The following is a 13,937-nucleotide window of genomic DNA, read 5'->3' as shown; positions in this document are numbered from 1 at the left end:
TTTGTTAGCATTTATTTTAAACAAAGTTTAAAATAAACACTTTGTTCTCTACTAATGTAACAATAAATCTTTCTTTACAACATTAAAAAAAAAAAAATCGAGAATGTAATACAGCGAATTCCAAGCGAATAATTGGGACTAGAACACTTTATCCCAATTAAGCAGCTGCCCCAATTATGCAAAATTTTATGGACAAAGTTAAAAATAGACAAACTTTCAGTATACCTTTTGTTAACCATGTTTTTATTTAAAAAACTAAATGTACACATATGTGTCAGTATTCTTAAAGAGGTTAATTATGTATACATATATATCAAAGAAGCATATTTTCCCTAGCAATTATTTTGGAGAAATTTATCGAGTTTTTTTACCATGATGTGTTCCCTTTTTAGACTTTAAATGAACAAACTCAGCACAGGTATCTAATTCAGATAATGGATGCGCTGATTTCCTTGGCCATTGAAGATAACGTCAGTAGATTTTCTTCAATTGTTTCAAGGATGTAGCATACCAACCTTCCACGATACCAGTGTCTTCAAATTTTTTATGATTCCCATGTCCAGTGGCTGTACTAAGGACATGGTGTTAGCAGGAAGAAATCCAAGTTGAATGTTTTTCAAAATTGAGGGTGTGCTGCACAGTTGTCCAGAAGCAGAAGAATTTTTCTTGAATTTTGTTGCAATTCTACACCCAACTCATTATCCGTTCCTGAAAAATAACAGAAGTCATCCCTGCATTCTTGTTGTCATAATACAGAACTGCCGACTGTCCATTCTAAGCCCGTTAAAGCATCGAAGCTTGGTGCTTTTTCCAATAACCAACAGCTTCTGTTTGTCATTACCAATATGTTACAGCAGCACAACTTGGTAACTTGATCCATTGCTCTTTTTACAACACTGCAAGTTTATAGCTCAGGGAACCATCTGGTGTGACATGGTAAAGCAGACCTGTTTCATCAGCATCATAGATTTCATGACTAAACTTCTGCAGCAATTCTGGTAGCTTAGTTGACTTCCACTGTTAGCACTTGTAGTATCAGCACTTCCTTCTCACCATGTGCCTTCTTAAATTTTATTTCATGTCTGGTTTTCCATCACAATAACCAACCATCTGTAGTTTTAAAGTCACATGGCCCAGCTTTCTAGCTAATTCTTTAAATTTGGATCCTTGCCTTCTCACTTCCGTTTTTTGGATTTTCCCTGTTGTCCATCGTGCGATCCCCATTCTTCTCGTAATTTGTTGCAATTTGTTCTAAGCCTAACAAACATGCGATTATAGATTATGGAACACCAGTTATCTCTGCCAGCTGATGATGACTGGTGTTAGACAGTTGACTTTTTATTTTTTCAAGTGAGGCAGATTTTCAAATCAGAAGTATGCTACCTAGCAGTCACTGTAGTTAGAATCGTTACACTATCAAAATACATGCGTCCTCTCTACTCTGTATCCCATGCTGACTGGCAGCAACACTCTCTACACAACTCACTATACATGCACCATCTACAGCCACTGTCCCAATAAAACGGCAAAGGAGCCCAAATAAGCAAAGCAACTTTGAGTTATGTTCTCGATTTGTTTCTGTTCTTCAATATTCCTTATTCCTTCCCTCCTCTTTTACTTTGTGGTGTTGAGGATTTTCTACAACATCTAACTGCTGCTTTATCTCGAGGATAAGGTGGTTAGCCCTATGCCTCCTTGTGTGTCCTTGTCTGTAGATGCGTGTGTTCACGGCCCGGTTTTGCCTGTTCTGTGGGATGAAAAACCTGAGTTTCCGGGTGGAAACCCCCCACTTCTGTATGGTCTGGTCTCTTTCAAATAAAGGTTGAAAGAGACCAGATAAAGTTCCTTACATCACTGACTGGAATCAAACCTAGGTCTTTCCGACCAAAGGGCTTCATCTATACAGACTGAGCTATGGAGGCTCTCTTCAATATTTGTCCCAAATAAATGGTTGCCCTGATTAATCGATGCCCCAATTAACCAGAATCTACTGTATATGCTACATTTAGTTAAAAACAGAAATTGTAACATGGATAGCACAAAATATTTTTTTTTTTTTAGAATTAAGTGGTATATACAGTGGTTGTATAGTATAAAGTAATTTATCCAGTGTGTCTGGACCATGTGGCCAAATATCAAACACATCATCAAACATATAGAGCAGCCAAACCACTGATTGGAGAATGACTGTATTAATTGCTTGGTTTTAGTAATTGCTGACACTGAGGCCTCCTGACTAAGATGGTAGCTTAGTCAGGAGGCCTCAGTGTCAGACATAATTGAATGTCTTTGAAATAGCAAGAGTGACAACATGGGTTTCTCCCAATCTTTTAGTGGCCTGTGTCCAAAGATGGGTTGAGATTAGCAAGGAGTCAGTTGTAGAATTATAGAACCTGCATGTCATTTAAGCTGGTTTATTGTCTAGCATGGCTAACCATAGAAGGAACAGATTCTTTCATTTTAGTTGAAATGAAAATCAAATCTACTTTTAATATATTTACAGTACTTCATACTGTAATTTTTGCTTTTCACTTTAACATTTTTATCTTAACCTCCCTACCAGTCGAGGTGGATGAAATAGTGAGACCAAATTGTACTCGTATCCATGTTATTCAATGGGTGTTACAGAATCGTATCCAAATTTAGCTGGACATCTATAGATGTCACAGCCAGTTGGGAGGTTAATTAGTTCTTTGTTTCTTGTTTATTTTTATGCTGTTGTTATTCTAAGTATCAGGTTGAAGTTCTTTTAATCTTACCAATTTGGCATTTGATTAATACTTGATGAAATGTGAATCTCAGTGAGTTTGAAACCCCTTGTGCTTAATTGTTACAGTTATGATCATTTAAAATTATTTTAACTGAAATAAGTGCAGGTTAGAGATCTTAAAAGGCATATTATTTTGAGTTGATAGCAAACATTTTTGGCATTTCAATACCACAGTGCTTATAAGTTTCTATTATGGAAGAAAAAACTTTTCCCTTCCATAATAGAATGTTACTGCTGTGGCACACAGCTTGTTAATCAATTATAGCTCTGCATCATACCCATTACTTATTTTAGATTTCCTTCTAGCAGAAAATATAGCAAAATGTTATGTTCACAGTGCAAATTTCTTCATCTGCTTTTACTGAATATATATCAAGGATCCAGCTGGATGGGTACTCATTCGAAAATTCTTCTGTTATCATCATTCCTGATATAGCCTCAGGGAGTGTATAGGATATTATGATAGTACTACATGAAAAGGTTACATCATGACTAACTTTCTATTGTTGACAGTTTTCCTCCAAATTAATCTTGTCTATCAGGACTCCAATGTTGACAAATCTCGTATATTTCAGTTTCCTAAGATCCCGGTCTTCCTCGGTCTTTTTTTCCTGCTATCCTGGCAAAAAAAGAAAGAAAAAGAAAAGAGATAAAACACTTGTTTGGGGTACCTTTCCTCTCCAATTCTGTTTAAATTATCATACTGCCTGAGTCAAGTTGTTTCCTAATATCCTCATTTTTCTGTTGTTGATGCCAACTGTTTCACTCCCCTTATATTTCTCAGAATTCTCCTATCTCTGGTCTCTAGCTTTTGATCAAGTATTTCATTTGTATCCCAGCTCTCAGATCCATTAGTTAAAATTGGTTGGAACACTGTATTATGCACAGTTAATTGTTACCGTTATGATCATTTAAAATTATTTTAACTGAAATAAGTGCAGTTCAGAGATCTTAAAAGACATGATAGCAAACATTTTTGGCAGTTCAATACCACAGTGCTTAAAAGTTTCTATTATGGAAGGGGAAAAAAACTTTTTCCTTCTATAACAGAATGTTACTGCTGTGGCACATAGTTTGTTAATCAATTACAGCTCTGCACCATACCCTTTTCAGTGTTTGGTTAATTTCTCTCTTATTGGATATAAATTTATCCATTTGACTTCCTACCATAACCAGCTTTTCTAATTTTGTTGTCTGTTTCCATATTTAACTTACCATCTTCACTAAAATTTGCCTAAGATCCTTGTTATGTTATCATGATTTCTCACTGAGATTAACATGAAAAAATCTGATCCTAACAACCTCTTCTTAGTCTGAACAAATCAACTTGTTCTTTTACTAGCTTTCCTTCCCCAATTTTTCTTAATATTTTCTCAAGTATACTTGTATAGATCTTACAGAACTCTCAGTAGGAAAGTTCCTCTGTAATCTTCACATTGTTTTATTTCCTTTTTCTCTGCTGTAGGTAGATGCTATGAGAGCCTTACTCTAATCATGTGAAATTTGTCCCCTCTGACCATGCCTTCTGAATTATGTTCTGTAGCCACCATAAAACTTTTATACCTCTATATTCGAGCATTTTTGATTTAATATCTACTTGAACTACTTTTGCCATTTCAGGTTTTTGATTGCTTTTTTCTATTTCGGGTATTGATATGTATTCCTTATTGCATTCCTGTTGAGTGTTTTCTACCACTGTGTTGCCACTGCTTGTTTCATTTAGTAACCTTTCAAAGTAATTACCTCAGACTTCTAGAATATTTTTTCTTTCATGCTTACATGGTGATCAGAACACATAAAACTTATGGATACAACTACTGTGTTAGAGTAAAACTTTAGTTTAATATAAACCAAAATATACACTCAACGTTTCGACCTTCATGTTAAGGTCATCTTCTGGAGTATATGTATATATACAAAGAAACAAGCTGCACTACAATCTACACGGTATGCTAAAGTTACTGATCAACCATTAAAACTATTTGTCTGACCTCTGGTGCTAAAAAAAAACAAAAAAACCTCACTACTTCAAAGCTAGATTCCTGTTATTATTATCTATTAGGTTACAAAGTTAAATTAAGCTGGAAAGTAACATGTTTATACAGAAATAATAGATAAATAAATAAACAGAAAATCAAATTACTTATGTGAGTATACATATAAATTGCAACTGGTATGGATAGTGGCCAATAAAAAATGAAAAAATGCTAAGAGTTCTATAGTCAGGGTTTGCTGGAAATTAAGTGCAATCCAAATTCTTGGGATTTTTAAGTCCCCATTATTATTAAGATTAGGCTGGTTAATCACAATTTCACAGGCTTCTTTAAATTTCCGTTCAGGTTTTTGTATGATGTAAAGAAAGAACAAGTACTTTTCTAATCAATTTGATGTAGGGTGTTAAGAGCATGATCTGAGAGGCTGCATCACCAAAATTATTATATTTAATGTGTCGTTTGTGTTCTTTTTTATGGATAGGGATTGTACGTCCAGTTTCCCGAATATAAGGTTAGTTACAGGTGCAATAGATGCAATAAACTCCAGGGTGTGCCAATGGGGAAAGAGGATCCTTAGAGGTGTTGAATATGTTTTTTAATTTTAAAGGTGGTTTAAAAGTGGCATTAAGATTATAATGATGTAGGATTCTATTAATTTTTTCTGATAATCCTTTAATGTATGGGAGTGTTATGGTTTTACTGTAATTTATATTACTTTTTGATGAAGTTTTATGAAGAATTTTATTAATAGTATTTTTGCTATATTCGTTATTTATAAATGTATTGCTAATAATTTTTAATTCTTGTTTAAGAGTTTGTTCATTAGAGCAAATTGTTATAGCTCTGTTTTTGAGGGTGTTGATGACTCCAGATTTTTGTGAAGGGTGGTGATATGAGTTAGCATGTATATATTGGCTGGTGTGTGTAGGCTTGTGGTAAACAGTGAAGGATAGACTGCCTGAGGGAAGACATGTGACTAGCGTATCCAGGAATGGGAGCGAGTTCTGATTTTCAATTTCAATAGTAAATTGTATGCGCTCACATTGCTTGTTTAGGTGGCTAAGGAATGTGTTTAACGTTTGGCAACCGTGTAGCCAGATAACGAAAACATCGTCAATGTATCTAAGCCAAACTGTAGGTTTTAGAGTAAAGGAATCAAGAGCACGTTGCTTAAAAGCTTCCATATAAAAATTTATTAGTCAGTTTTGACGTTTCTGCCCTTTTCACAAATGTTCCAATCAATGACACAATTCTTCTTTTACAGAACAAATTTCTGCCTGATGTTGCAGCTCTCTTTGTCCACGTACTACGTTCCGGTTACTTCGCGTGGCAAAATAAATTTTACCTACAAAAAGAAGGTACGACCATGGGCTTACCGCTATCCCCCCCCCCAATTACTAATTTTTATATGGAAGCTTTTGAGCAACGTGCTCTTGATTCCTTTACTCTAAAACCTACAGTTTGGCTTAGATATGTTAATGATGTTTTCGTTATTATATTAAACTAAAGTTTTACTCTAACATGATAGTTATATCCATAGACTTCTAGAATATCTTTATCTTCAGTTTTCATGTCACTCTGGTCATTTCAGACTCCTTTTACAGCACTCTTTCCACCATTTCTAAACTTTTTTTTTTCAGTAGCCCACAGAAAATTTAAGAATGTGGCAGTGGATTTGAGCCTATGCTAGAAAAAAGTGTTTTTTAAACAGTGTATAGTGTGACTTCTGTTGCGAATTGCACTACATTTTTTTAGTAGTGTTAGTCGACTGGTAGAGCCTCTGCTACTAATGGCTCACAAAAAGTTAAGCAAACTTGAGCACAGTTAGTAGTTGGAAGGGGGTTAATCGTTCGATGCTGTTGGCATCGAACGAAACTCTCCCTCGATGAGTCTTTGGACTCCTTGGAGGTGTCACATATTAATAATAATAATATATGTTAAAAATAGTTTATACTTATAGTGTAGCACAAGTAAATTAACTTACAGTAGAGCGTTTAGTATTTAGCATCTAGTTGTAGTAGTTCCTCTGCACTTTGAATGATGGCGGCAGCCACAGCTCCAATTACAAATGGCGTGTCGCCAAGTCCTCCTCTATTTAGGAACTCTATTTTGTGTAACATAATACAGGATTTTGTGGCATGCAGTGCTTGTGAGATGTATGCATTCCTGCAGTTGGATATGTAGATGAGAGAAGGGGGAATGCATACAGTGCAAGATGTAGGCAATGGGAGGAACTTAGTGAGTTAGATATTACAATAACCGACCTCGTTGCGTCTGGAGTGGGAATATCTCAACCTAGAGAGGCGAGTAGTGTGATAGAGGGTGAGAATGACGAGCAGAATATGAATGAAAAAATAAGAGTGTGGAGTGTGGAAGGCTTGAATGATTGTGAAGTTTTTGGAGATTGTCTTGATTGGGAGGATGAATGCGAGCAAGAGTGGCTAACTTGCAGAGAGAGAGAGAGAGAGAGATGAGCTGAAAGAGGAGGTGGAATGTATTGGGAATGAGACGAGAAGTATGAAAGATGAGATAAGGCGAATCAGAGTAGGAGTGAGAGAGTGTTATGGGAATGATAGAAGAGGAGAGAATGGAAACAGTCAGAGAGAGGGAATGAGAAGAATGCAAGGGAGTGCTGTAAGCAGTGATAGAGTGATGCCAGGACAGCAGGTAAGTAGTGGAACACAGAGAGAAAGGGTAGGAGAGGGAGCGAGTGAGGGATGCAGGTGAACAATCAAGGAACAGAGTGGTAAGAGGTATGATGTTTGGAGACTCAATGATCCATGGTGTGCAAGATAGGATGCCAGAGGAGTGTTTGCCTGGAGGAATGATAGAAAGTGTGCCTATGGCAATTAAGCGGGGATGAAATGATGGTCGGTACAACTGACTTGAGAGGCAATGTAAATTGGGTGGCAAGAGATCTGAGATTCATGCTTGAGGTTGTACAAAAGAAAACACAGAAAGATTGTGTGGGTGGGTGTGTTACCCAGGTATGATAATGACGAGCTGAGCAGAAGAGCAGTAATAATGAATAGCATAATAGCCAGATGTGTCAGAAGAGAAGATTAGAATATGTGGATGTTTGGAGGGCATTTTGATGACAGAAAGGAGCTGTATGCGAGATACCACTTGCATCTGAATGAGGAAGGATGTAGGCATCTGAAGAGATTGCTGTTTTCTGAACGAGTCAGTGCAGGGAAACTAGAATTCCCAGGATGGATAGCAGGGGGTGGCCTCTTGGGGGAAGGGGGATGACATCAGGTAACACTGAGTCCAGTGCAGTCTGGAGGGGATAATGATAGATATAGAAGCAGTGACATTTTTATGCTTTACACTAATGCCAGGAGTATCCAGAACAAAGGAGATGAATTGGTGATGTTGATTGCTTCAGCCTGACTAAAGATTATTAGGATTTTTGAGATGTGGTTGATGTAAGATGATATAATAACAGCAATAGAAGTAGCAGGGTACAGCATTTTTTGGCAGGAGAGGAAGATAGATATAGATATAGAAAACGGAGTGATAGAGTACTGCTTATGATAAGTGATGACTTATGTCCTCTAAGTGTGGAGGCATTTGGAAGGCAGTGGCACTAATGGTTTTGAAAGCATATGGTGTGAGGTAGAGGTGGGCAAGACAAGATATTTAGTGGGATGCTGCTACAAGCCAAGGAGCACAGAGGGTGGGGAGCAGAAAATGTTTAGACAGTTGAGTAGGCAAATGCAAGAAGAATGGTTGTTATGGGAGATTTTAACTACAGCAGTATAAGTTGGGAAGAGGAAAATGCATGTAGTAATAAGGGAATGGAATTTCTGGAATTCTTGAGGGATATATGTCTTAGGCAACATGTAATAGAGGGAACAAGAGGTTCAAGAGTTTTGGATTTGGTCATAACATTTGGGAGGCTTACATCAGCAGCCCAACAGCCAAGAACACCTACATAGCCCGCTAGGGGGCACCATCAGGACTTTTAGGAGAACAATAGCTTCATCACTTCATTCTCAGTTACTGTGTTGTAGTGCTTACGTGCACTTGCCTTTTTTGTAAGTTCCTTTTGAAGATGGCAATGTGATGTTGCCAAAATATCGGAAATATTTATTAAAGTGTAATTTCATTTATATTCTTATCTACGTTGTCAATTCCTTAAGTGATTTAGTGATATATAACGAATGTATAAGCTTGTCTATGAGAACTTGTTTATCATCATCATGCGTATCAAGGATTTAAGCCTAAGATGACCTGTTCCAGCCTTAGAAGTCATCGTTGAATCATTTAAGAGGATGTCCTGGTTTTCTTTTTCCTAATGGCTTGTTTTGGTAATGTTTCTGTTTTCATTCTTTGAACGTGTTCCATCCAAAACATTTTGCTTGTGGGAGATAAGAACATGTTTTTACAACAGATGTTGAATTATGACTGTCTGAGCTTTGACATCTCAAATTTCTAAGGGATGCCAAATGTATGATGGAATAGTATCATGATAGCTTGAAAATATGGCTTTTACCTGTAATTTGTTGCTATTATTAATATTATTTATTTATTTTTGTTAACACCTGGCCTGCGTGAATTTGAAAGACTCGTTGTGGGAGGAACATACTATTATACACAAAGCTCTTCAAACTGTGCTTTAAACTCATTCAGTATGTCTGCATTCACCACACTGTTAGGCAACACATTCCACTCACCAACCTCTATGCAAAGAATAGACTCCTTACTCCCTTACTAACAGTCTTCAAGGATGGCCTCTTCCATTCTGTGTTGAACTAATAGAAAGAGAGAAACTAACAAATAAAGCCCCGATAGAGTGCATAATAAGCTAGTGAGTATAGGAAGGCTACAAATCATAAGCAGTTGATTTTTCAATCAACTCCTTATGAGTTGATTGAAATGACCAGTGTCTTAGTTCCTTAAATCTTCAGTATTAAGTTAGCTGGTTTTGGGGGAGTTTCCTCCTCAAGAGTATCTGCCATCCAGTTTCATAATTTCAATACAAGTGACATGTTGACTCTTTTGAAATTCAGTAATTTCAGGTCATTTTTGGATTTATCATCCTAGATGATAGACTGTTGGAAGGGTGAAATAATAATGTAGTGTATTTTATTCACTGGCAGCTTCACTAATACATCATGGTTAATAAAATATGTTAAATGTACAATTAAAGCAAGAGCTACTTGTATTACATAATATAAGCAGAATAAGAGCCTCCATAGCTCATTCAGTATATCGATATAGGAACCTTTATCTGATCTCTTTTGACTAAAGGCGAGTTAGCCAGTCTCATATGGAGATAGAGAGTTTTTTCACCTGGAAACTCACGTTTTTCATTCCTCAGAACAGGCAAACTGGCCCTGTGAACACGCACGGATCTACACCATGAATACTTGCCCTTGGGTGATCCAGCAGAGGAGTGTGATGAGCCGGCTGCATTAATTTGTTGTAAACCTCTCATTAGGGGACTCAACCCATTCTAAGGGATGGATGAGAAAAGGAAAGAAGCGGAATAACATATGCAAGAATAATGTGTGGATCCCATGGACAGTTTGATTAGTTCATCTGTAATGGAAAGTATAGAACTAAACATATTTTTTTTTGTTCTTTTTGTAGAACTCTCATATGCGGCCCTCACCACCTCAGCAGCCAGTGTCTCAGCCGTCCCCCCATCCTCAGCCCCCTCCACCACATAGTCAGATGATGCAGACTCAGGTAAGTGTAACTTTCTCTGTTTATGCAGTAGGTATATCCTGAGTATATAGTGTAATGTGTAATAATGCATTATGAGTGAAAAAAAAAAAAGCTATTCTGCTACAGGTCTTATTTTTGTTAACAGCATGAAATGTTATACAGTAAGTCCTCGACTTATGTGGATTTGTAGTTTTAAATTATGACTAGCAATGCCATCTATCAACCACTATTTTGTGAACATAATAGACAACTAAAATATAAAGCTGAAAGACTTTGATTTGGCATATCTAAGATATTACAATGGAGGTTATTATAGATCCATTCATATTTTATAGCCCAATATAGCAAGACACTTAAAGTTTTGAAAATTTACCAGAGAACTTGTGAGAGTATAGCTTTCAGCATTGGATTGCCTTTGTTTGATGATGGGCATACTGGCTTCTGGAAAATATAATAAAATATTTTAATTAAAAATTAAAATATCGCTGGATCTATAATATTCTCTGTTTTAATATAATACATGGCCTTCATAGTTAGTTGATACACAGTTGATAACGTCAATGCCATTTTGTTTTTTCTGCCTTTTACAAGTTGTCTTGTAGTGAACCTAGGTAGGTACTATTGTAATTTGTCTCAGAAACATATTTAAAAGTGACCAGAACAAATACTTGTGTTAACAATGATAAGAAGAGTCTCTATATAAATATGGTAAATATGGAGACTAAGAGTAGAAATTATTAAACAGTGTTAAAAGGGTAATAAGTTTGTTGACATTTTTCCATGTTTTTGAAATGAATGAATAGTATTAGAACTATTATCGATGATAAAGTTTGCATTATGCAACATGTGGAAAGTTCAGTCAGTGTAATCCTCAATCATCTTCAAGAAAAGAGGCATATTAGTAGAAGAAGAAATGAAAAAAAGAGAAAACCCAACATGTTATTACGTGCTATGAACTGATTTATGATGATTGAGATGTCGGAACAATGCATGCATGGCTCAGACTGTCATCAGCATAAACTTTCTGCTGGTTTTCAATAGACAGGAGGGAGTCCCTGGAGGATGAACCACACTGTAGATGGCCAGTTTCTTCATGGAGAAATGAAAATGTAGTAAAAGATGGAGAAATTGTTGCCCACTATAGGCAGATAACCACTAGGTTACTCGCTGTATTGTCAGTAAGGAAATGGCCAGATTAATCTTAGAAAGAGATTTGAGCAAGAGGAAGATTTGTTCACGGTTTGTACTGTACACATTGACAACATGAACAGAAAGAGCACTGGGTTGCATGTTGTCAAAATTTCATCCATGCAGTTGATCAAGATCACAATGTGTTGCAACTTTCATCGCAGGTGATGAAAGTTGGTGTTTTCAGTTTGATCCGGAAACAAAATGCCAGAGCAGAGAACGTCTTCTCCCCGGCAGAAGAAAGTCAGGTTGCAAAAATCACATGTGAAAATGATGGTCATTGTTTTTCCAATGCTGCTGAAAAAAATTCACGGTGGAATTATCCACCATGCATTTGGATAACTCTGTACACCTGCATGCGACTTGTCAGGAAAGAACTTTTCCACAACGACAATTGGTGTTTGTTACATGACATCACGCTAGTGCACTGTGTGTTGCCTATTAAGCAGTTTCTGTCTTCATAGTCGATCTGTGTGATTAAACATCTCCCCTCCCCACTCCACCATTTCATTGAGGACATCCAACGCTATGTGACCCAGAGACTGAAGGAAGTTCCTGTGCAGGACTACCACTTTGTTTTCAAACACCTGTACAACAGAAGGAAATGTTGTATGGAGTTGGAGGGAGATTATTTTGCATTTGTGTAATTGATAATTCCAAATATCATTCTTTGCTTTGATATAATAATTGTTGTCTCATTACTTAATGCGGGCACACTGTGTATATATTATATTTGTATATAATATATACCCAATATAGAAAGATACTTGAAGTTTTAAAAATTTACCAGAGAACTTATGAGAATATACCTTTTGGCATTTGAGTTACCAAAGTTTATAATATTTTGAATAAACTTTCATTTTCTCAGTTTTCTTTTCATAAACACAACCTTGAAGCTTTAATCATCCTTTGAACTGAACACATGTCAAAAATGTATTGTATGTAAGCACAATTTGATTTACTTGGATTTTCAGCTTGCAGAAACTGCTGGAACGAATTGACTACATGTCGAGAACTTACTTCAGTGCATCTTTTTTCTTATTATTTTCAACATACTGAAAATCATAACTGCTGTAAGAAAAACTTGTTTTACTCTAATAGGTTTAACAAATAAAGTAATAACTGGTAATTAGTTTACGGAATTAACAACGCTTATAAAGTATATTAATTAAAGGTAACTTTAATGAATAACTTCTATATTTCGGCAATGTCACATTGCCATCTTCAGGAACATAAAGATATGGTATGTGCACTCAGAAACTAACACAAAGCAAATGAGGAAGAAAGCAAGAAACTAATATTGTTCCTAAAGTCCTAATGGTGCCCTCTTGCGGGCTAATTTGGTAGTCTTGGCAGTTGGGCTGAAGTTCTCATAATGAAAGTCTCCCAAATTTGGGGCAGTTTCATGCACCCAAATTTGTTGAGGTTAGGAATGTTTTTTAGAGCTTCTGAAGATTCTTTGAATAATCTTTCGTATTTAAACTTGCTGTGATGGATTATTTTTGTTTTCTTCCAACGAATTTTATGGTGGGTATCTAAGGCATGGTCTGCCAGCCCAGAGCGGCTGTACTGGTGAAACCGGATGTAGTCTTGGTGTTCTGAAATCCTGATATTTGTTGTTCTGCCTGTTTGGCCAAAGTAGGACAATTTGCAGCTGCAAGGGACCTGGTATACACCAGGTAGGTCTAGGGGAAGTGGTTGGTCTTTGGTAGAGCGGATAAGGGATGCCAATTTTTATATGGTCTGTAACAGGAAGTAAGGTCATATTTTTTGAGGATATTGATTATTTTTTGAGGATATTGATTATTTTTTCAGAGGTGCCCTGGATGTAGGGGATGGTGATAGACTTGGTGTAATCTTTATTGTGGAGGGGGGGATGGGAGTTGTGGTTCACAGGTTTTAGTATTTTTTGGATTTTTTTGGGGTTATAGCCATTGGCTAAGAAAGTGTTGAGGATGTGGTTTAGTTCAATAGTCAGGGCCTTGTCATCTGAGCAGATTAATTTTGCCCTGTTATATAGTGTTTTTATCATCCCATATTGTTGTGAGGTGGGTGGTGGGATTGCTGGTGAATGTATCTGCCAGTGTGGGTGGGTTTTCTGTAAACAGAGAAAACCAAAGATCCATCAGGCTGGCGGGTGATTAAAGTGTCTAGGAAGGGGAGGGTGTTGTTTTCCTCTTTTTCTAAGGTGAACTGGACTCTGGGATGTTGGTTGTTTAAGTGTGTTAGGAAGGAGTGGAGTGTGTCTGAGCCATGTGGCCAAATAGCAAACATATCATCCACATAACGAAGCCAAATAGTGGGTTTTT

General features: G+C 36.7%; 1 protein-coding gene across 5 annotated transcripts in view; it reads left to right on the top strand.

Moving 5' to 3' along the window:
- The window catches only part of LOC150108648 (single-stranded DNA-binding protein 3-like), a 511,764-nt gene that overhangs the window by 139,096 nt on the left and 358,731 nt on the right, over positions 1-13,937 (top strand). For all 5 annotated transcript variants that reach the window (XM_090416121.1, XM_090416119.1, XM_090416120.1 and 2 more), the window contains exon 7: positions 10,363-10,461. In XM_090416121.1, the coding sequence (XP_090272247.1) occupies positions 10,363-10,461 (99 nt within the window). The remainder of the gene's footprint in view (positions 1-10,362; positions 10,462-13,937) is intronic.

Source organism: Typopeltis vanoorti, chromosome 3 (assembly GCF_054136105.1).
Source record: "Typopeltis vanoorti isolate ZY-2024b chromosome 3, IOZ_Tvanoo_1.0, whole genome shotgun sequence".
Taxonomy (NCBI): domain Eukaryota; kingdom Metazoa; phylum Arthropoda; class Arachnida; order Uropygi; family Thelyphonidae; genus Typopeltis; species Typopeltis vanoorti.
This window is presented reverse-complemented; position numbering and strand designations above follow the sequence as displayed.